Source organism: Eretmochelys imbricata, chromosome 21, assembly GCF_965152235.1.
Source record: "Eretmochelys imbricata isolate rEreImb1 chromosome 21, rEreImb1.hap1, whole genome shotgun sequence".
NCBI classification, from domain to species: Eukaryota; Metazoa; Chordata; order Testudines; family Cheloniidae; genus Eretmochelys; species Eretmochelys imbricata.
This window is the reverse complement of record NC_135592.1, coordinates 12,351,198-12,375,154: the sequence shown is the minus strand read 5'-3', so window position 1 is coordinate 12,375,154 and position 23,957 is coordinate 12,351,198. Positions and strand designations below refer to the sequence as shown.

The 23,957-nt window shown below is 53.8% G+C and overlaps 1 protein-coding gene across 1 annotated transcript; it reads left to right on the top strand.

Moving 5' to 3' along the window:
* Positions 1-547: 547 nt before the first annotated feature.
* Positions 548-22,252, top strand: FGD2 (FYVE, RhoGEF and PH domain containing 2). Its single transcript, XM_077839262.1, has 16 exons — positions 548-612; positions 4,618-4,987; positions 6,609-6,689; positions 8,740-8,888; positions 10,294-10,450; positions 10,657-10,795; positions 11,709-11,767; positions 13,553-13,699; positions 14,452-14,544; positions 15,983-16,062; positions 16,148-16,178; positions 16,744-16,836; positions 17,275-17,406; positions 17,778-17,924; positions 21,145-21,288; positions 21,414-22,252. Exons 1-16 carry the CDS (start codon positions 548-550, stop codon positions 21,648-21,650), a joined length of 2,124 nt encoding a protein of 707 aa, XP_077695388.1. The 3' UTR covers positions 21,651-22,252.
* Positions 22,253-23,957: the final 1,705 nt, after the last annotated feature.

Below are 23,957 nucleotides of genomic sequence, written 5' to 3'. Positions count from 1 at the left end.
AAAAGAAAAGGAGGACTTGTGGCACCTTAGAGACTAACCAATTTGTTTGAGCATAAGCATACATATTACTGTATGTTCCCTTACAGATTTGCACACACTGGCTTGGCATTGCAGGGTCTCCCATGCTGTGATTTGTTATTGCAGTGTTTACTCTACTTCATTAAGGTCACACATCCTGCTGGTTTTATTTAGATGTACATTGAAATCAGGCCTGTGCTGGACCTACTTTAGTGCATAGTATTTTTCACACCATTTCTGCCTGCTGCTGCCTGCAGGACTTCCTCTTTACTTTTCCTTTTGAGGCCAACCCATATAATATTTGCAAGAGGCTCTCATTCCCCGGACAACAAGAAGAACTGCAGGTTGTCTTCGCTTCTCACAAATCTGCCCAGCCAAGTACATTTGCATATCCCGGAAACATCTGAAGACAGAAAGAGAGAGGGGCTCAGAAGACATATCTGGGAGCTGTCTGGTACCTCTTGGTCTCTCAGCAGCTCTTTCTTACCTGGCTTACTGGGACCAATTCTGAGTCACAAGAGCCAGCCTGATGGAGGGGGAGCGAGGCAATCGAATGACCGTGTTTAATCTCGTGGCTGTGTTTGAGAATCCCAGGTAAGGAGAACGTTTCCTGACTGCTAAGTGCAAATTAGGACTCAGCAAGCAGGAGGTGGATGGAGACAGGTTCCAGGAGAATGGGGACTGAAGTGAAGTCTGTGAATTTGCTGATCTTTAGAACTCAGTTCAGTCCCCACTGTCCCTCTCCCCACAGTGAGTTCTGGATATATTCTGCTCTGCACAGGACCTTCAGGTTTACCCTGATTTATTATTGCTCGTTTAATATCTGTTTTAGTGCTGGTGCCAGATTTGCAACCCCACAACCCTGCAGCTTCACAAAAGTTCTCCATTCAGTCACAGAACGGCCTGGGGAATGCAGTGTCTGTTTTCCCCAAGCAGTCCTGCTAACATGTCTCCACCATGCCCTGGAGGGACCAGGCCAGTGGCTCAGAGGGAGTTCAGCAATTGTGGCTTTTAGTCCGCAGCCTCTCCACTGAAACAGCCAGTATAGGAACTAATAGTCATGGCAGGAGCTAATTGTCATTTGATGTACATACCTGGCCACTAGGAACTTTACTAAGACCATAGTCCAGTTTGTTAATTGCAGTGATCTGATTCCCAGGTATGTTTGCACATGTGCCTAAGAAACCTACACCAAGAAAGGGAACAGAATATATTCAATCAGAGGAGAGATTATGTTCGTTTTTTGATACCCTATCAGTTTGCAACATTGCCTGGTAAAATAGTGTGACAGCTCAGAATACTTGGAAGACAGTAAGGTAGTGCAGTCCAACAGATAGTGCACTGAATGAGAAGTCAGGTGACCTCTTGCTTTGCCCCCAATTCATTGTATGGCTTTGGGCAAGTCACCTCCTCTCCTTGTGCCTCAATTTTGTCATCTTTTAAATGGAGATAATGATACTTGCCCTTTTCTATAAAATGCTTTGAGATCTGTGGATGAAAAAGTCTATATAAGAGCTAACGATGATGATGGTGATTAATATGTATTACTGTAATGCCTAGGAGCCCCAGTCATGAACCAGGACCCCGTTGTGTTCGATGCTGTGCAGACACTGAACAAAAAGGTTTTGCAGCTCATTCACGCTTCACAGTTCAGTGTTCTTGAACTCGGTTTCACTACAGATCAATCAGAATATAATGGCAGAGGAGAATATTTTGCCCAGGTACAGCTGTTGAATGGTTTCAGTCATCTTTTTGAGATAGGTGTGCAGTTTTCCATGGGTCTTTTCTGAACTGATTCATTTCCCTGTGTTGACTTACTGTGATCTCTGTGGCTTTATGCCAGCAGTGGCATAAGTAGGTGTAGAGGAAAGTTTGGTACTTACCACAGCTCCTGCCTGGCTTTGTATTTTTCTATTTATTTTAGAGTTTTATCCTGTTGCCCATCACCATAGTATCTGGGTACCTTCCAGGTAAAAACAGTAACAACAGTTCCTATTTCAAGGTCAAAACTCTGCTTGGGGTTAGAGTTTTTTAGATTAAATGTCTCTCTTTGTCTGCTTGGCAGGAATGCAGAAGTAGGAGGAGGCATCGCGGTTTGGGGTTAGAGGGAGAAGGGGTTGTCAAGCGTTGTGAGCACCATTCTTATGGTGTCAGAGTAGCAGCCGTGTTAGTCTGTATTTGCAAAAAGAAAAGGAGTACTTGTGGCACCTTAGAGACTAACCAATTTATTTGAGCATAAGCTTTCATGAGCTACGATGGAAAGACTCTTTCAAAGAGGAAAGTTTTTCCAGCTTCCTAAAGAAAGTTATACTCCAGATTTACCCAACGTGCTCAGGAAGTTTGTTCTACAGCAAGATCCCCTCAAATGAGAGTGCTTTGTCTCCAGTTCTCACACGCTTTGTCCTGAGCTTTGTGACCTGCATTATCTCGGCTGTGAGCAGCTGTTCCGAGATCCAAATTTGGCCTGTGATGTAGCTGGGGCTTGATCACTTTCATCCCTTGATCTTCTCATCAGATTTGCTGCCCTGGCAAATTTCTGTTGATTTCCAGCTATGCTTTGTAAGGGGAAATAAAAGTGATGTTTGTGGTTTGTTTGGGAGATGGGGAAGCTGGAAACGAAATGTAAACGCCAATTGTGGAACAGAAAAAGCAAAATTGAGAATTGCACACAGAAATGGAGAAGTTCCCGCCGGAGCGCAGTGATAGGTGTACACAGGTTCTCGAGGGTAAAAGTCTGAAGGAAGGACCCGAAGAAGACCCAGCAGCTCTAGAGAGAAAGGCAGGCATGCTTCTGATGTCCCCTTGTGAAGGCATTGTGTATGCATGTGTGAAGCGTGTGCATAAGGGGTTGCCATGAAAGCGTGTGCATGTATGGGGTTGTGTACATGATTATGTTTGCATGGGCAAAAGTATGTGCTTATATTAGTTTGTGCGTTAGGCTGTGTGTCCAAGGATGCGCATGCATGAAGGGGAGTGTGTGTCTTAGGGTGCTGTATGCCCACACACACGCATTAGGAATGTGTGCATGTGGGAGGGCGTGTGCGCATCCTTGCATGCACACCTAAAAGGGTGCACGCCCTGCTGGCATGAAGAGAGTGTGTGGATGGAGGTGTGTGCTTGTGAGAGATGTGTGCATGAACAGGGGGTGCATCGGCAATGAGCGAGTTAGAAGAACTTATATAACCGGGGGGAGGGAGGATGGTCTACAGGGAGGGATGTGAGTGGGTCCTGGCCTGCTGGAGGGTGTATCTGGGCCTAAAATCAGAGAATCGTAGGACTGGAAGGGACCTCGAGAGGCCATCTAATCCAGTCCCCTGCACTCATGGGAGGGCTAAGTATTATCTCGACCATCCCTGACAGGTGTTTGTCCAACCTGCTCTTACAAATCTCCAATGATGGAGATTCTGCAACTTCCCTAGGCAATTTATTCCAGTGCTTCACCACCCTGACAGGTAGGAAGTTGTTCCCAATGTCCGACCTAAACCGCCCTTGTTGCAATTTAAGCCCATTGCTTCTTGTCCTATCTTCAGAGGTTAACGAGAATAATTTTTCTCCGTCCTCGTAACAACCTTTTATGTACTTGAAAACTGTTACCATGTCCCCTCTCAGTCTTCTCTACTCCAGACTAAACAAACCCACTTTTTTTCAATCTTCCCTCATAGGTTATGTTTTCTAGACCTTTAATCATTTTTGTTGCTCTTCTCTGAACTTTCTCCAATTTGTCCACATCCTTCCTGAAATGTGGCGCCCAGAACTGGACACAATATCCCAGTTGAAGCTTAATCAGCACGGAGCAGAGCGGAAGAATTACTTCTCATGTCTTGCTTACAATACTCCCATCCCAGAATGATGTTGCTTTTTTTGCAACAGTGTCACACTGTTGACTCATATAATATTTAGCTTGTGATCCACTATGACTCCCCGATCCCTTTCCGCAGTACTGCTTCCAAGGCAGTCATTTCCCATTTTGTGTGTGTGCAACTGATCGTTCCTTCCTAAGTGGAGTACTTTGCATTTGTCCTTATTGAATTTCATCTTATTTACTTCAGACCATTTATCCACTTTATCCAGATCATTTTGAATTTTAATCCTATCCTCCCAGCTTGGTATCATCCGCAAACTTTATAAGTGAACCACACTCCGGGGAAACCTTTCCATTGCTGCTCTGCCCCCTGGGTCCTGCTGGGGAAGGGTCAGGGTGCCCTAGATGCTGGCCAAAGCTGCCCATGCCCTGGGCATGTGATGAACCAACAGCCAGGCCTCATGCCCTCCCTGGCCAGTAGTGGCCACATTTGTGGATTGCACTAGTTGTCTCCGCGTCCCCTGGCAGAGCCGCCATGTCAGGTGCCCTGCATCTGTCAGCGACCCCTTTGCCCCCAGCCCCATGTAGGTGAGATCGCTGGTGGCTGCAGCGCTTCACCGACAAGGAGGAGTTGCTGAGCCAGGTGGAAGGGGGTCACAGGTAGGTAGGCAGAGGTTGGCGGGAGAGGAACGGGGTCTGGCCTGTATTACTGTGTGTTGGGCTGCATGGGGCGTAGAGGCTGTCTCTGGACCATGAACAGAGGGATAAGAATGCTGTGCTGCTTTCCATGATCCTAGGGCAGAAGAACCCTGCCGGAGTCCCCGCAAGGAATTGATCCAACTCTCGACCAAGCCCAGGCCAGCAGCACCGAACTCCACGGCATCCGCGTTGCTCCCACCCGCAGCAGACAGGGAAGCTCTGAGCAAGGCCAGAGAAGACAGAGCAGAGCCCGAGAACCAGCATGAGGGGCACCAGCCTTCCCTGAGGGTTATCCAGCCGCCCCAGCATCAGGAGCTGGAGGAGAACCCGCCACAGGGTCGGAGAGGGCTCACCGTCAAGTGTCTCAGTTCCTTCAAGAGCAAGATCAACAGCAGCAACTGGCGGAGTCAGCAGCCAGTGGATTCCCAGCCGGGGAATGAGTTAAGCCCTGGAGGCAGCAGGAACCAGGTCATTCAATGCCTCCTTCCCTGGGGGGTATTTAAACACCGGAGGGTGACTGAGGGGATACACTGTTAGCCCCCAGTACTGATAGTTATTGTTCATAGAGGGCCATCGGTGCACATGGCCCCGATCCCAAACAGAACAGCCTTGAAGCTACAAGTCATAGCTTGGGAGTGAACTGCTGGGAAGCCCTGAAGCCAGGGGCCCAGCCCAGGATGTGTGGTTAGAGCAGAGACCTCGGAGAGGCAGAACTGCAGGTTTCAAATCCCAGCTCTGCCACTGACTCTCTGTATGACCTGGGGCAAGTCACCTCACCCCTCTGTGTCCCGGTTTCCTCCTCAGGAAGGCTGAGCTTTTCAAAAATCCATACAGAGGCTATTCTGAGAAATGGCCAGATTTTCAAACGTACTAAACAATCGCTGGCTCCCGGGGAGCTCTGTGGGAGAATGGTTTCCCCATGGCACCTCAGGGAGCTGTGAGTCTTAATTCTTGGTGAGGGCTTGTACAGTGCGGGAGACTCTTGGATGACTGGTGCTGCAAAAAAGCAAAGTCTTATTAACCCTAGGGATAAGACGGTAATATTCTGTGGGCCCAACGTAAATCAACCTAGTCCCGTTGACTTCTATGGTGCTACGGTGCTTTTCACTAGCTGAGGATCTGGCCCTGCATTTCTATAGTTATTCCCATCTAGATATCTCAATGCACTTTACAGACCACAATGAGTTAACCCTTAGAGCACCTCCCACCATCGGAACAGCTCGGTATCATTATCCCTATTTTACCAAGGGGGAAACTGAGGCACAGATCTCTTGATTTCCAGCCCAAGCGTACTTTCTCCATCTGCCCTGGGACAGCTTCTGTATCGATGTTATAACAGAAAGAAACGAACACAGGCACATGGATCTTGTGTGAGCTGAGGCGGTTTGGCTTCATGCGGTTTGTTAAGATCCCTCCGCATTCCACTCAGCTGATAATAATGAGGTCAGCCTAGTGCCTGGAGAAATGGCCTGAAAACCACTGTGTAAAACCGCTGTCCCAGGAAGGGAGAGAAATCTGAATGGAAGCCTGCTGGCGTGGCCCTGAGCATGGCAGGATGGGGGGAGACCTGGTCCCTGAACTTCAAAGCTGTTTAGATGCCTAATTCCCATTGAAATCAGCCAGCTGCTCTTACTAAAAAGACCACGGACTCTTTAATATCCACGGAGAGCAGGCAGGATGCCGCTTTTTAAAGTTTTAGCCAAAAGACCTTTCCCCCCCCTGAAAATGAAGTGGAAAGGGGTCCCAGCTTGTCTCCCCGAGAGCACTGAATCAGCACAGCTGGCCTTTGGACTTGTCTGCTGGGAGCCCAGGGGTAGTGAATCATCACTAGACCCCCTTAGCCACACTACACCAGTCCCTCTCCTCTTCTCTCTCTTTCACTCTGATGTGTTAATGATTTCATGCCACCTATACAGCCTATGGAATGCCAAGGGGAATTGCCTTAGGCCCACTGGGACAAATTCATCCCTAAGCTGATCTGGAAAAACTCCACTGACTTGCACCCAGGCTGGATTTGACCCCCTGTCTGGTCGTCCATTGTTCCTACCCTGTCTGACCAAACCCATTTCTCCCTCTGCCATACATGCAGGACCCCGAAGAAAAGAAAATTGCGTTGGAGCTGTTGGAAACAGAGCAAGCCTACGTCAATCGACTTCACCTTCTGGACCAGGTCAGGAAGTAGCAGCTGGTCTCTAATGCCATCTGTCCCAAACAGCTCGGCACAGGGCTGGAGAGTAAGAACCCAATGGCCTACAGCAGTGGTTTTCAAACTTTTTTTCTGGCCACCCAGTTGAAGAAAATTGTTGATGCCCATGACCCAACGGAGCTGGGGATGAGGGGTTTGGGATGTGGGAGGGGCTCAGGGCTGGGGCAGAGGGTTGGGGTGCGGGGTTGAGGGCTGTGGGATGGGGCCAGAGATGAGGGGTTTGGGGTACAGGAGGGGGCTCCAGGTTTGTGGGGGCTCAGGGCTGGGGCAGGGGTTTGGGGTGCAGTAGGGGGTCAGGGCTCTGGGCTGGGAGTGCAGGCTCTGGGGTGGGGCCAGGGATGAGGGGTTTGGGGTGCAGGAAGGGGCTCTGGGTTTGGGGGTGCTCAGGGCTAGGGCAGGGGATTAGGGTGCGGGGATGGGGAGCAGGCTTACTTCGGGTGACTCCTGGTTAGCGGCGAAATGGGGGTGCTAAGGCAGGCTTCCTTCCTGTCCTGGCACCGCAGACTGCACTGCACTCTGGAAGCAGCCAGCAGCAGGTCCAGCTCCTAGGCAGAGGTTCGCAAGTGGCTCTGCGCAGTTCTCGCCCAGAGGCACCGCTCTCCCATACCCCAGCTTCCATTGGCTGCGGTTCCCGGCCAATGGGAATGGGGAGCCAATGCTCGGGGTGGAGGCAGTGCACGGAGCCCTGTGGCCCCCTGCCTAGGAGCCGGACCTGCTGCTGTCTGCTTCCGGGGCGCAGCGTGGTGTTGGAACAGGTAGGGACTAGCCTGCCTTAGCCGGGCAGAGCTGCTGATGGGACTTTTAACGGCCCAGTCGGTAATGCTGACCAGAGCCGGCACGGCTCAGTGCCTTCCATTCCGCGACCCAGTACTGGGTTGCGACCTGCAGTTTGAAAACCACTGGCCTAGAGTCCACTTGCCTTAACAGTAAGGCACAAAGATCTGATGGGACTATCCGTTACGCACCTAAGGCCTGTGACCCTATTCCTCGAGGCCGCCTCTTCATCTCAGTCCATCACCCCCAGAAAAAGTCTTTGCACCCCTATCTCATGTGCCTTGGTTACTGTTCAAGTTGTCTCTGCACCCCAGGCTGGGCAACCAAAAGGAATCTACTACACCCCAGGGCCGGAGCAGTTACTTTATGGATGCATGGGTGTGTATGGGGATAGGATCACAGAAATGCAGGGCTAGAAGGGACCTTGAGAGATCATCTAGGCCCACTCCCTGTGCTGAGGCAGGACCAAGTAAACCTAGAGCATCCCTGACAGGGGTTTGTCCAACCTGTTCTTAAAAACCACCAACGACGGGGATTCCACAACCTCCCTTGGAAGCCTGGGCTTCCAAGAGCGTAACTATCCGGAGAGTTAGAAAGTTTTTCCTAATATCCAACCTAAATCTCCCTTGCTGCAGATTAAGCCCATTGCTTCTTGTCTTACTTTCAGTGGACACGGAGAACAACTGATCCCCATCCTCTTTCTAAAGCCCTTCACATATTTGAAAACTGTTATCAGGTCCCTCCTCAGTCTTCTGTTCTCAAAACTAAACGTAGCCCCCTTTGCTCCAAACCATTCACTGCTGTCACCCCTGGAACCTGCTAGGACACCCCCAAGGACATCTCTGCTCCTAGGCCAGCTCATCTGGTTACCTCCTAAGGGAGCACAGCCTATGCCACTGACCTATATTCATCCCTGCAGTGTATCCCTGATAGCCCCACGCCCCTTTGGTAGCACCGCCGTTCAGGAAGTGCTTTTGTCCCCATTAGTCCCTGAAGCATCCCTGCATTTCTCCCCGGAACACTCCATTACCTCAATCCGTTCCTCCCTTCCCAGCCCTTTTGTATCTAGGACCAGCTGTGAGTGTCCTTCCACCCTAGACACCATTCCTCCTGGAGCCATATGGTCCCCAGGCTGCTTGCTTGGCTCTAAAGGAGCCTCTGAGTTCCCTTTCTCTCAGAGCAGCAGAAATGCTCACTGCCCCTTCCTATTACTGTACCGGTTGGGAATGTGTCTTTTCAGGTGTTTTTTGTAGAGCTGATGAAGGAAGCCAGAAGCGGGAAGACGATCCCGGAGGATGTGGTAAAAATGATCTTCTCCAACATCTCCTCCATTTACCAGTTCCACGCCCTGTTTTTCCTGCCGGAGCTGCAGAAACGCATGGAGGACTGGTGAGTTAGGGGGAGCCAGGATGCCTGGGTTCTATTCCTAGAATGAAGGGGCGGGGGAGCACTTGTGAATTGGGACTGAATGCTGAACCTGTTTTGCTCTGCAAGTGTGCTGGAAGCACTTTCTCAAGACAATTTGAGCCAGATGCTGATACTTTTCCTCATGCTGAGTGTGACCTTATTTCATTGACTCGTGGAGTCAAGTGCTACTCAGTGTGAGTAAGGGAACTGGATTCCTGTCCATTATTATTTTCATTTGCAAGTGCTTGAAGCCCACTTGACATTTTGGCATCCACACACAGTGAGTTAGCAAATCTGATGTCGGTTAATTTTTTTTTAATGCTGTAGGAAGTGCCAGATTATTTCCCCAGGCAGGGCTGCCAAAATCTCACAGAACATGGACAGTAGCAGTGTCAGCTTTATGTACACACACAGAGACACACTCTCTCTCTCTCTCAATCCTGTGCTGTATCTACAACCGTAGGCATGAGAAGGGAGTTCAGTCTCCAAGACCCATTCACCCTTGGCCTCTCTGCTGAGCCTTTCAACCAAAGATGATGGAGACACCGAGGCACAGGGGGAGTGACTTCCCTAAGACCATACAGTGATCAGTGGCAGAGCTAGGAGGTCTCAGGACTCCTAGTTCAGGGACCTGTCCAGGGTCAGTTGAGATGGGATGTTAGTACCATGGACACCTGTCTCCTCGAAACTCAGCTGATGCCACCAATTCACCTCTCAGATGCCACTGATTAGTCTTCAGATGAGAACACTGGGGGATGACTCACTACCAGCCGAGGCCAGCAATCTGGATGTGGAGCACTGTTTCCCACTACCGATTCCCAGAGCCTCCTGGCTCCCCAGACACCGATAACTCAGCAGCTAGATAGAGTGATTAATAATAATAGTTATTATTCAACATGTAGCTCTTAATAGCCTATTTCATTTATAGATCTCAAAGAGCTTTACAAAGGATTGTCAGTGTCATTACCCCCATTTTTACACATGGGAAACAGAGGCACAGAGTGGTGATGTGATTTACCCAAGGTCACTGGCAGGCAAGTGGCTGAGTCAATAATAGACCTCTGGTATCCTGTGTCCCAGTCCTGTGCTCTACCCACTAGGCCACATTACCTCAGTCTTGGGTTGAGCCAGAACTTCATAGGGTGCTTGCAGGAGCCCTGTTGGGTCTGACACAGAGGGATGAGACCTGAAGATCCATTGAAACACTGTCTGAAATTTGTAATAACTCTTAATGCAACCCTTCCCCTGAGCCGTTCAGCCCCCATCCATCCCCTGGCCTCTTGCTAAGTCAGTGGCTGTGAAAAGCCCTTTCAGTTTCTCTGAACAGCTTCCGTGGCCTGTTCCGCTGACCTGGCAGGGGGGCTGATCTCCTGGGTTCTGCCGGCAGGAGCTCCAATCCCAGGATCGGGGATGTCATCCAGAAGCTAGCCCCGTTCCTCAAGATGTACGGCGAGTACGTGAAGAACTTCGACAAGGCGGTTGAGCTGATCACCACCTGGTGGGAGAAGTCCCCCCCCTTCCAGGAGCTCATTGTGGACATTCAGGTGACACTCCACTAGATCTGGAAAGATGCTCAGACCCACCCGGCCTCCTTGGCTTTGATGTTTCATGGGGGAGCCCCTTCATCCAAGCTGGCTTCTCCAGGCTAAGCTGAGGCGGGTTGGGGTGTGTGCGGGGAGCCCGCACTTCCACTGTGTGGGTGTCTCTCTCTCGCTCACTCTCATTTCGGTTCTTTGCTGTCCCTTTCCAGAAAAGGGAAGTCTGTGCTAACTTAACTCTGCAGCACCACATGCTGGAGCCGGTACAGAGGATCCCGCGCTATGAACTCCTGCTGAAGGATTACGTCCGGAAATTACCTCCAGAGTCCCCAGACAGGCATGACGCAGAGAGTAAGAGCTCACCCTGGTGGCATGGGCCAGTCGCGGTAGTGCCCCCCTGCACAATGCGGGTAGTGACATTTATACTCCTTCACGAGGCACTTTGAGATCCTCAGATAAAGGGGCAGGACAACTACAGTCCCTCCAGCGGACGTCTCTGGGAGACGTGAAGTGACTCAGACCCGGGGTTCACTAGTTAGGGTGCCCTAGAACTGGCGCTGCTAACCACAGTTCCAAAAGTCTTGTGATGTTTTCCTTGGCCCACTCGGTAGCAAGAGCACGGAGAATCAGAAGGCAGGTGTAACCTGCTTCCTGGACCCCCCTAGCTGAGATCTAGTGCCAGGGACCAACGTTTAAAGTCAAATCACTCAAGTGATTGATGTTGTCTTCAGCAGCGTCGCTTGAGGGTCTTGACTCCAGCCTGTCTTCTGCAGGGTGTGGAAGGGCTGTTGCTAGAGAGCTGAGGCCAGCATGTGCAAGATGCTGTGATTTTTGGTGCCCGGTTTGAGACACCTTGCATCCGATTGTCAGATTGTTCTGCGCCTCTGCGGTTCCCACTGGCTTCAACTGGCGCAGAGGGGCCGTCAGCAGCACAAGAAAAGCTGTGTTCGCCTTAGCGATCCCCGGTGGCCCTGGAGGCAAAAATGTTCATATTACCAATTTGTGGCCTCCCAGGTCTTCACTGTGCCGCGCGCCATGGCCACTCAGAGCTGCCCAGCAAGAACAGCAGTACAGCGGCGCTCTCCCGGCTCCACTTGAGCAACGGGAGGGTCTCTGTTGGGCCTGAGACACACAGTTGAGCAGCTCTGATTCCATCCAGTAGAGGGCAGTGGTGAGACACTCACCTTCGCCTCGAAGGGCGCCTCCCCCAGCCTCCTCCCGTTGGGGATGCTTAGCCCTTGCTCCCCTTCTGGTCTCATTGCAGAAGCCCTGGAAATGATTTTCTCGGCAGCCAAACACTCGAACGCGGCCATTGCAGAAATGGTGAGTACCAGCCCGCACGCTGTTGTTATTTATGATTCGTATCATGCTAGCTCCTGGTCTCCCCCCAGCCCGAGACAGAGCCCCGCTGTGCTAGACGCGATACATATATGTAACAGAGAGCGCCCCGGCCATATTTGACTCCCAAGCGCCCGTGCTGGAACAGGGAGGGTCTCCCTGGTACAGGGCTGCCCAAACCCTACCTACCGTAGGTTTCTTAATGCCCTCCATCACTGCAGTATCTGAGCACCTCCCGATCATTCTCCTCACGACCCCGCTGGGAGGCAGGGCAGGGCTGTTATCGCCATTGTACAGATGGGGTATCGCAGCACAGAGAGACTAAGTGACTTGCCCAAGGTCACATAGTGAGTCTGTGGCAGAGCAGGGAATTGTCCTGGTCCTCTGCGTCCCAAGCTAGTGTCCTAACCGCTGGACCATCTTGCCCCCCCGGGAGGCCAGGCAGGCAATCAGGGAATACGAGGTATAAGGGTTAAAGCAGAACTGGGATCAGGAGAGAGAGATTCTGTTTGTGACCTGCTGTGTGACCTCGCTCCCCCTCTGTGTGCCTCAGTTTCTTTATATGTGAAAGAGGGTGATGATCCCTTAAATACGTCTCCTGACGTTGTGAGGTTTGATTCATTAACGATGGTTAAAGTGCTTTGAGATCCTTGGATGGGGACGGCAACAGGGAAATGCAAAGTGTTACTAAGGAAGTGGCAGGCTCAGTGCAGGAGATCAGATTAGACCCGAATGGTTCTGTCTGGCCTTGAAGTCTATTATTTCTCAGCAGCCCTTGTGGCATGTAAATGTCACACTGGTCTCTGAGAGACAAGGCGGGTGAGATGGTATCTTTGATTGGACCAGCGTCTGTTGGTGAGAGGGACACGCTTTCAAGCTTACACAGAGCTCTTCTTCATCATGGCTCTCTAATGTCCTGGGACCAGCACCGCTGCAGGAACACTGCAGACAGTTGTTTCTGCCCACAGGTGAACAGCGGTTGCTTGTGCCTCAGAAAACTGGCAGTCGATGAGCCTTTACTCTGCAGTGATAGGGAATGGGTGGGCAGCCACATTTTAAGGCTCATTAGCCTACATCTGGGGCATTCTTGCATTCTCAGGCCCTCAGAGGGCGTAATTCAGTGGAGCTAGGTTGATATACACCAGCTGAGGATCTGGCCCCAGATTTCTGTGTAGACAGTATTGGAAAAGTCAGTCCCAGCCCAGGCTGTGCAGGCCATGTGCTCAGGCATGGAATCCCTGCGTTCTGAGGTAGGCATGAGCCGCCTAGGCCCAGGGAAAGAGAAACCTTCATGAGCTGGGATCTGAAACAGATGTGCTGGTCCAGAAAGATCCCACCCATCTCATCCATCGGGAGTGAGTGGCCAGCTCCATGCGGCTAGAAGAGGAGGGAGACATCCTGCCTTGCTAGACCTGGGGTGGGCTGTAGTTCCCTGGCCGAAGTGAAGGAGAAACCCAACCTGCCCTGGTTCTGGGGCGTCCGCCCTCTTCCTTAGAGACCCTCCTGCAAGGGGAGGAGACGTTGAATGCCAAGGTAGTAGATTTGGGGTGTTTTTTCTCCCTCTCACCATCACTGGATCCTTTCCCTCCTCTTCTCCATCGGCCCAATCCTGCCTAGTCCTCAGTGCCTCCTGCACAATGCTGAGCACTACCGATTCCTAGTACAAACAAAGGAAGTCATGGCACTCAGCACCTTGCAGCATCAGCCCCCCGACCTCCCCCCCCGGGTGTTTTTCCTCCCTCACACCCCTCTGTTTTCTTGGCTCCCCAGGAGCGTTTGCAGAACCTCTGGGAGGTATATCAAAGGCTGGGGCTGGAAGATGATATCGTCGACCCTTCCAACGAGCTCATTAAGGAGGGCCCAATTCAGAAAATCTCCTTCCGCAACAACACCACGTCGGAGAAGTATCTCTTCCTGGTAGGAGGGCGGCTGGGCCAGCCGAGGCGGGGTGGGAGGGCAGGGAAGGAAAGGAGGGGGTCAGCAGCGCTATGAAGCAGAAGGCCATTTCTGGGCAGAGGATCGATGGAAGAGGACAGGATTGAGGGGAAAGAGAGAGAACAGAAAACCCCGACCGCTCGCAGGCTTGGCCGTGCCAGAAACTGTGACCCTGACGTCCCCACTGCTTCGGCCCCTGTGTCCAGGGCAGCCCGGGTGCATGGACTGTACAGATCTGGGAGTGTTGGACACCCACCATGCCCAGGTGCAAATGGCACCATAAGGGGCAAAGCATGGAGGGCCGGGTCCTTTGTTTCCAGAGCCTCTGATCCCCCAGACAAGTGAACCCTTTGGTTGCTCAGACAGTGCTTTGGAAATCCCTTGTCTTTACGGGGGGCACGTGGGGGGATGTTGGGGGAAGGAGGGCAGACGACCCATATGGGCTGATTATTTTTGAAGGACCCTAAGTGAGTTCAGCGCTCAACTCCAATTCCACTGGGATTTCGGCACCTAACTCCTTAGGGTCCTTTGAAATCCCCCCCAGCATTGGTATCTATAGATCCAGAGCATGTGCTGCCAGACGCTGTTTTGTTGGAAATTTGCCCTGGGCACCTGGAGATCCTGTCTAGGATGGTGGCCCGGTCCTGCCCCGCCAGTGCTCAGTGTACCATTGCTGTGTGGCCCGGTGGCCCGGTCCTGCCCCTCCAGTGGCTCACATCTGCTTCCTCACTCAGTTCAACAACATGCTGCTGTACTGCGTGCCGAAGGTCATCCAGGTGGGGGCGGAGTTCCAGGTGCGCTGGCGGATCGACATGGAGGGCATGAAGGTCAAACAACCCTTACACGTTATTATTGCTTACATTTATACAGGGAGCGGCTTTTCCCCCCAGAGCACCATTGAAAGGCAGCCACCTCTGGGGCGGAACATGGCTGCTGTTTAATAGGGCGCAGCAACACTGTATGACAGGAAGTGAAGAACAACTCTGTGACCAGTGGGAACTATAGGAGGGGGTTGAGGGAAGCAGAATGTGATGTGGCCCGGGCAGCTGGTCTAACGCTTGTGAAAACGCTCCCAAGCAACCGGGGCCTTGAATTTTCACCTCCCCTGAAAGAACACCTCTTCAGTAGCACAACACACACTGCTGAAACAGAGGGAAGAGCCCTCCTGCCGCATTGCCCACTTTACCTTCTGGAGCCCTTGGGGGGTGGGTGGGTTTCTTCTCCCTTTCACGGCTCTCGTGCAAATACTGCCAGGAGCGACCCTGCTTAGCTCCCGGTATCTAAGATCAAAGCCTGCACTGTTATGACGTACAGCAGCTCCGTACAGACTCAGAGCCGGCGTTCCTGGAGCGCCGTCCAGAGAGCAAGCAGAGAGCGTTCTTCGGAGCCACAGTCGGCAGGGTCCATAGGGGCATGTCGAACCTGCGCTTGTGCCCTGAATCCACGTACTTAGAGCAGGGGTGGGCAAGCATTTTGGCCTGAGGGCCACATCTGGGTATGGAAATTGTAGGGCGGGCCATGAAAGCTCACAAAATTGGGAGTTAAGGTGTGGGAGGGCTCCGGCTAGGGGTGTGGGCTCTGGGGTGGGGCTGGGGATGAGGGGGTTGGGGGTGCAGGAGGGTGCTCCGGGCTGGGACCGAGGGGTTTGGAGGGTGGAAGGGGGATCAGGGCTGGGGCAGGGGGGTTGGGGCACAGGGGGTGACTCAGGGATGCAGGCTCTGGGTGGCGCTTACCTCAAGCAGCTCCCAGAAACAGCGGCATGTCCCCACTCTGGCTCCTATGTGGAGGCGCAGCCAGGCAGCTCTGCGCAGCACCCTGTCCTCTGGTGCTGCCCCTGCAGCTCCCATTGGCTGCAGTTCCTGGCCAATGGGAGCTGCGTGGGCAGCACTTGGGGTGGGGGCAGCGTGCGGATCCCCCTGGCTGCCCCTACACGTAGGAGCTGGAGAGGGGATGTGCCGCTGCTTCCAGGAGCCGTGTGGAGTGGAGAAAGACCCTGAGCCTGCTCCCCGGCTGGAGTGCCGGAGCGGGACAAGCCCCATAACCCATTTCCCAGCGGGAAAACGTCTGGAGGGCCGGATGTGGCCCCCAGGCCATAGTTTCCCCACCTCTGACTTAGACCCTACGCACTTAGATCCCTCACAGCCACCAGGTGTGTGTACAGCTGAGAGGGAGACCCAGACTGGACCTTCCCCAGGAGGCTGTTGGAGGGTAGGCTTTGATCCGCCTCTGGCTCTAGTTCTAATGCCCGCCCCTCCCGGATTCCAGGTGCGGGTACTGAAAGATGTGGAATTCCCTCACTCCTTCCTGGTCTCGGGGAAGCAGCTGTCGCTGGAACTGCAAGCCAGGTAAGGGAGCGAGGGGCCTTCCTTCCCCAGCCCCAGCTGAGGAGCCCAGGGCCGTGCTCTAACCACTGTCTCCCCTTTGGCACAGGTCTCAGGAGGAGATGAACGCCTGGATGAAGGTACGACTGCCTGCCGCAACCCCTGGTCCCTGGCGGGGGTGGGGAGTCATGTGATTTTAAATATGGAGGCACAGACTCGCTTCCTGTGGGTCCCAATCCCTGCTCTGCCTCTGAGGGTGGGATGGGTTCCTTGCACGCAGGCTCTGGCGTGCAACGGGCAGGGCAGGCGGTGGAGGGGCTGTGCGGGGATCTGCGTCCGTGGGGTGCCGTGCTCCAGGCTGGTCTCCTCCGTGGCAGTGCAAAGGGGTGGGTTTGGGGAGCAGCTTTCAGTGCTGATGTGTTGCTCTCTGGGGGAGGAGTCTACCCCCTCCCCCAATCCTGCGTAGGTCCCCTGGCCAAGCCCCATTTAATCAGGTGCAGTGCCGGGGCCCAGAATTTAAGTGCCCGTGGGCCCTACAATCCACCGTCTCTGCTGTGGCAGCCTCCAACGGGACCAAACGTGGAGGTGGTATTTGCACTCCCACGGGGAACTGGACTAAGACCAGCTGCTCACAGAATGGGGCTGCCGTTGGGTTGGGCTGTGACAGCCCTAACCCCCCGACACCACCACCCCTTTGTTTCTCAGGCCTTCCAGGACGCCATTGCCAAGAAAGAGAAGCAGAACGAGAGCTTCAAGACAGCAGTTCACGGGCCTGACGGGGAGGTCCAGGAATTTGCGGTAAGCTACTCCCACCCTGTTCCCCCACCCCCGTCCTGTGGCTACTAGCTGCTTCAGGCTAAGGCTCTCGGAGCATCCTTTCCCCCTCATGAAGCCCCGGAGAGCTGGGGAGAGTCCTGAGGGGACGGGCAAGCTTCCCCCTTCACCCAGCGGGTTAGGAGCAGAGAACGGCTGGCGGCACAGGAAGGGTGGGCTAGTGGGGAGAGAGGCTGCGTTACGGTCCTCAGGTTCCTTTCATGCCCACTGAGTCTGGGCCAGGATTTCGGGAGACCCCGTGCAAGACAGGCTGGGAGCTAGAGAGACCCCCAGGGTCTGCCTGTGTCCAGCCGCCTCAAGAGAGCCCCCTTCTTCGCCCCGGCAGGGAGTCCCGGCCCTGCCCCGCCGCGGAGGGCACTGCCGAGGTGACCGAGCCGGGCTCTCCCCTTTCCCCCTGCGCAGGTCAAGTCGGAGCAGCTGGGCCGACGGGCCCCGCAGTGGGTGCGGGACAAGCTGGTGACCATGTGCATGCGCTGCAAGGAGCCATTCAACGCCATCACGCGCAGGAGGCATCACTGCCGGGCCTGTGGCTACGTGAGTGACCCCCCCCCCGCCTCCTCGGAGGCCCAGCCCTGTGGAGGGGCCGGCGAGGGGTCCGCCGCCCCGCTCCCCCTCCCCACCGGTCCCTGCTCCCCCGCCCCCCCCCCCAGCGGTCACACACTGCCCTTTGGAGGGGGCGTAGGAGGGAGAATAAAGCCCCTCTGTGTGGGGTGGGGGCGGCTAAGGGTCACCAGGAGAAGGAAAATCCCCTTCCCCACAGGGATCCCCCCACTAGGGGCCGGGGGATCGCCTGTTCACTGGTGGTGTGGGGAAAGAGGTGGGGGCTGTCCCACAGGGCCCCACGGTGCCCAGCTCAGCCCCCTCCCGGCCCCTGATCAGGGTCTCTCTCGGGGTGGCGGGGGCAGGTGGTGTGCGCCCGGTGCTCCGATTACAGGGCTCCGCTGCAGTACGACAGGAACCGGCCCAACCGCGTCTGCCTGGAGTGTTACATCTTCCTGACGGGGCACCTGCTGCCCGAGGAGCGGGAGGGGAAGCACAAGGGGATCCTTGAGGTGAGCCTGCAGCCGGGGAGGCCCCTTGCTCCTCAGTCTGTCTCTGGTTTCTTCCGCGGCTGCCCCTTTCCAGCCCCGCCCGCTTCCCACCCCGGGGGTCTCTGGCCTGCTCCCTGCCCCATGCAGGGGAATCCGCGGCTACGTCAGCCCAGCTGGGTTCATGTCAGGCGCAGCACTCCCACGCTGCTGTGGCGGTCACCGAGTCGGGTGCTTTGGTGAGCTGCCCCTTGCCTCTGGGATCCCCTGACCAGGGAATTTCACGGGGCCGTCTGCCCACAAATCTGCAAGGTGGGGGGGGCGTTTTGCCTCTGTGTTCCCTGCATTACAAATGCAGGGATAGTGCTTGTGACTCACTCCCCTTCACTCCTGCCTGGGAGACAGCATGGGTTAATCATTAGAGCGGAGGCCTGGCAGGCGGGAGTCCTGGGCTTCCTTCCTGTCTCTGCCACTGGCCTTGGGCACGTCACTTGTGAGCTGCTGGTGCTCATCGCTAGCCACATTTAAGTCAGTGGGAATCTGGGCTGCTCAGCACCTCTAGAGATCAGGCCAAGCACCTCTCCCTGCCTCAGTTTCCTCACCTCTATACATGAAGCCATTCATCTCTGGGTGCCCCAGATTCCCCAGTTATAAGGGGAGGGCATGAATATCGATCTACTGCACGTCGGGGTTTGTGAGGCTTGCACGCTCCTGATGGGGAGGAGGGGTGGCTGGTTTTGTCCCTCCTGGATCACCGGGTTTCGCTGGCCCCTGGTGTTGCTCGCTCCCTCCTGAGACTGCCTGGGCTGGAGTTAAGGTTGCGTGGCCGGTGTTGTGACCCAGTGTTTCGCATTTTGGAGCTGTCTTAGCCCTGGATGTTAAAGGCTTCCGCTCCAGGGGTGGGTCGCGAACTCCACAAGCCTCTCCTGCCTGCCACACCTTGGCTGTGACTTCCCAGGGGAAAGGAGAGTGCTCTGTCCATGGTGCTGAACTGGGGCTGGAGCAGAAAAATCCATCTCTGCCCCCCCAAATCTCCACGTGAAGAGACCCATGCAGAGACACAGACACACACAGAGACACCACTGCTCACACAAAGACTCTCACCCACATGTGGGCCTGCATAGACATGGCCACACACGACTGTTCACACCCATTGACGGACCCATGTGTGCGGAGACAAGGTGGACAAGGTGACCTCTTTTATTGGACCAGCTTCTGTTGGTGAGAGAAACAAGCTTTCAGGCCACACAGAGCTCTTCTTCTGGGCCTGGGAAACTGGCTGAGTGTCACAGCTCGATACAAGATGGAACGGATTCTTCTGCACAAATAGTGACCACGTATTTCAAGGTATGTACCCACAGACACGTGTACACATGTGTGCATTTGAACACAGACATATACACACATGCCCATGCAGACACACGACTGCACCCATCTGTGGATATCCACGCCTAGGCAAACACAGATATGTCGACATGTGCGCGCACATGAACGCACAAACGTGGATGCAACCGTTGTCCCACGGCTAATGGGCTAGGCCAGGGGTGGCCAGCCTGAGCCTGGGAAGGAGCCAGGATTTACCAAGGTACATTGCCAAAGAGCCACAGGAATACGTCAGCTGCCCCCCATCAGTTTCCCTGCGCCCAGGGCCTCCCGCCCACTGGCAGCCCTGCCGATCAGCACCTCCTCCTCCCTCCCTGCACCTCCTGATCAGCTGTTTTGTGGCATGCAGGAGGCTCTGGGGGGGAGAGGGGAGGAGTGAGGGCACGGCAGGCTCAGGGGAGGGGCGGGACGGGGTGGAGTGTGGGGCAGTGAGCCCCTCCGGCACATGGGAAAGTTGGCACCTGTAGCTCCAGCCCCGAAGTCGGTGCCTGTACAAGGAGCCACATATTAACTTCTGAAGAGCATCATGGTTGGCCACCCCTGGGATAGGCTAATGGGAGAGGCTCAGACCCATTCCAACCGAGTAAGGCGGCTGTCATCTTAGGATCCATTCCAGTAGTACCAGATATAGGCCCTGGACTAGCTCCCGGCGAGGTGGTCAGATCTGGGCACTTGCCCTCTCCATGTCCCTCAAGGAGAAAACAGCCTGGATTTGCTTTTCTTGATTTATTCAGAGCCTCCTTTGACATGGTAACAGATACAAACCCACCCACAGAATTTGGATCTGAAGCTTGGGGGACACCGCACGGCTGAGAAGCAAACGCAGGGATTTCAGGCACTCGCTGGTGCAGCAACCTCCCTGGAACCCAGGTGTCATGATCGTCCACTGTCCCGTTGTGTACTGTGCGTCCCAGGTGCTAAATAAACGTCAAGCTGGCTGGGTGCTTGGATGGGAGACCTCTGAGGAATGGCCAGTGATGGGCTGCGGCTTCACTAGGTGCCACGCTAGTCTCCTAGTCAGTACTGAATGCAGTGCACCAGTGTGGCACTAGGGGGCGCTGAGATGTCCAGGTTCCAGAATTTGGATGACAAACCTCAATCCAAGGTGCTACTGGATGATGGTCATTAAAACTCTCAGGCAGTGTTTAACAGGTGGGATGTTAGACCCAGCATTCAGGCCATGTTCCAGCAGGGACTGTTACGCTCCGCCAGCCTTCCATTCCCCTCCCTGTTCCAACCGAAAACGGGATTTTCCACAACTTGCACAAAGCTCTCGCGGTGCCATGCCGTGTTAAACAGCTGCTGCTTTCCACCCCAGAGATGGGTGCATTTCAGCCATGGGTGAAACAATCCCTGTGGACTCTGTACATCGGTTTGCCAGGTGCTTTAGGACCCTAGAGGATAAAAGGTGCTTTATAAAGACAAACTGTGAAAACATAGGATTTGCCAAACTGGATCAGACCCAACGGCCGTTTAGCCTCTCTCCCATCTCTGACAATGGCCAGAACCAGATGTTTCAGAGAATGATGCAAGAAATCTTTATAGTGGACAATTTTGCTTATGCATTAAAGTGCCTATGAGGGATGCTTCTTCCTGATCTGAGGCAATGGCTGGCTTGTGCCCTGAAGCAGGAGTGTTTATAACCCTTCTAAAACATTACCCTCTGTACTGTGGGTAGACACAAATGCCTAGCTCTGTTTGGAAATCTATTAAGCTATTTGCCTCTGTGATATGTGGCAGTGAGTTCCACGGGTCAAACCTGCACTCTGCCTTGCATTAACTCACTAGGAAGCCTCAGGGGAAGCCCGAATCCAAGAGCGTGTGGAAGGGTTATAAAGGGGGGTTGTTGGTTTCTTGGCAGAAAGAATCAGCGGAAATCTCAGGGCAGAGCCTGATGTGCAGTTTCCTGCAGCTGCTGGATAAGAACGGGAAAGGGGGAACGCGGGGCTGGTTCGTGATCCCACAGGATGACCCACTGGTACTGTACATGTATGCGGCACCCCAGGTAGGTGAGGGCTTGGTTCTTCTATTGCATTTGTATTGAGAACCCACTGTTTCCACTGGAGGGGAGGGAGAAAATGCTGATGCTAACAAGCCTGAGCCCCTGTCTGTCCTCCCCTCTCCCTCCAGGATGTCAAGGCTCACACCTCCATCCCCCTGCTGGGCTACCAGGTGAAGGAGCTGCCCCAGAGTGACCCCCGGCACCTCTTCCAGCTGGTCCAATCCAAGCAGATCTACACATTTGTGGCAGAGACAGAGGAGCTGAAACAGCGCTGGATGAAGATCATGGAGCAGTCAGCCATGGGCAATGCTCATCTCCCTGGAGAGGAAGAGGAGGACGATGACTTATTCGATGACCTGGAGTGATTGAGGCTCTTGGTGACCTCTTCTAGACTGTCTATGGATGACTCCAGTCCTTCATGTCAGAGAGCTCAGACAGCGTGATCTAGTGGTTACAGCAAGGTGATAGGGACTCAGGAGACCTGGGATCCCATCCCCAGTTCTGCCGCTCACTTGCTGTCAACTTGGGCGAGTTGCTGGACTTTTTTTTGTGCCTCAGTTCCCCCATCTATGCAGTGAGGATGATGGTACTTACTAACCTTTGTAAATTGCTTTGAGGTCTATCAAGGCAGGGCAGCATAGCCCTTACTGTTCCCATTGCCCAGTCTGGGGGTATGTCTACACTGCAGAGGAAGCCGTGATTGGAGCAAGTAGTAAAAAGTAATGTAGTTTGGCACCATGGGCAAGCAATCCAAGTACATAGCCAGGCTCCCTGGCAGACTTATACCCGGGTTGCTCGCCCATGCCACCGTGTCTACATGGCTATTGTAAGCCGTGCTAGGTAGATGGGCAGGCTAGCTAGGTGTGCAGGCCCATAAGCCTCTGCCTCAGGCAAAGACGGGATCCAGCTGCAGAGTTTGGATCTGGAGCGGGGTTGACCCTGTGCAGGAAGAGCCATTTGCAAAATTCAGATGTGACAGGAGGGTGGGTTTTGGATCTGTGATCTGACAAATGCCCCATGACCCGGTGGGCAGGCCTCTTGGCTAATTAGCCATCTGCTACTTCATGGGAGGAGATGGTGGGAGAGGAGAATGGGCTGGAGGAAGCTGGGGAAACAGACAAGGAAGGAGGCTGAGATGAGGGAGGTTCTGCTGGAGTCGGGGGTGGGATTGGGGGTGGGTGGGTGGAACTGGAAGACCAAACTGAAGTGGGAAGAGATGGGACAGGGATGGGGGGGTGATGCAGGAGGTTCCTCCCGTGATTAGCTTATCCCAACCACTCCAGCTGGGTGGGTAACCAGGTTTCCTGTACCGTAGCAATTTTTCAAGAGATCAAAACATTTTCCTGCCCTGAATTGGGATGAAAAGTTGAAATCTTAAAAAATGTAAACCAAAAATGTGGAAGGGGGAAAAAATACGCAACCGCCTCCCCCAACCGCCCCTCCCAAAGCACTCGGTGCAGGTCAATCAACACGTTTTGTTCCACTTTGGACCATTTTGCGTCTTCTTACATGTCTTTTCCTATCATTAGCTTGTGGCACCTTAGAGACTAACCAATTTATTTGAGCATAAGCTTTCGTGAGCTACAGCTCACTTCATCGGATGCTCACGAAAGCTGATGCTCAAATAAATTGGTTAGTCTCTAAGGTGCCACAAGTCCTCCTTTTCTTTTTGTGAATACAGACTAACACGGCTGTTACTCTAAACCCTATCATTAGCTTGCATTTCAAATGAAAAGCTGCTTCAAACCAGAACTTTGGGTTTCGAAAATGTCCAAATGAAATGCGGTGACAGCTTTCAAACGGGTCTCTCTTCTTCTTTCCTTGAGTGGAAAAAGTCGTGGAAACTGCCCCTTTCCCCGGGCGACGGTTTGCTTTCGACACAATTGGTGTGTTCTAGTGAAAAACGTTTCACTGGAAAATTCCCAAACAGTTCGTCCTGCCATCTTCTCGTGAGAGCAATGGTAGACTTACCGTTTGGGCGGGTGATCTGTCATTCCACCAGTTGCCACCAGAGAGCAGTAAAACCTCACTGTTCAGCTGCACTTGGAGTGACTACTAGCTGTGACTTCTAGTCACCTTACTCTGGGGGAGGAGATCTTAAACTTTTCTAACACAGCTGCAAAGGGCGTGAGAATGGGGACAAACCTCAAGGGTGAGTGAAGCGCAGTGTCAGTCAAGCCTTGACTTTGGCTTACTTTCTTGGTGAGTTTCCTGGGCTGGTGTGATGGGGATTCTGGTACCGTTCTCCGTGTCCGCAGCGTGGGGGAAGGGGCTGTGCATGTACCAATATGCCCACACCACCGGCAACCGTCCCTGGCCTGGGACCCCGCAGCCCCCTGCCAATGCACCTCCTCCGGGCCCAAGCTGCAGCACCCTTTGCTAGTCCAGTTCTGGCACCCCACAGCTCGGCCACCACACTCTATTCCTGACCAACTGCTCCTGCGATTTCTGGTTTAGGCTCCCCAGCTTGCTGTGTCAATGCACCCTAATTCTGACTTGCAGCAGTCCTGGGACACCCTGTCGATGCACCTCATTCGAGTCACGCCCGATCTGCAGCCCACTTGTTTTTCCACGCCTGGGACCCCACACAACTTTACAAGCGCCCCCCCAATCCTGACCTGTGGCATCCCTTGCACTTCTCTCCTGCCCGTCCACGCCCTCTGGGATTATAG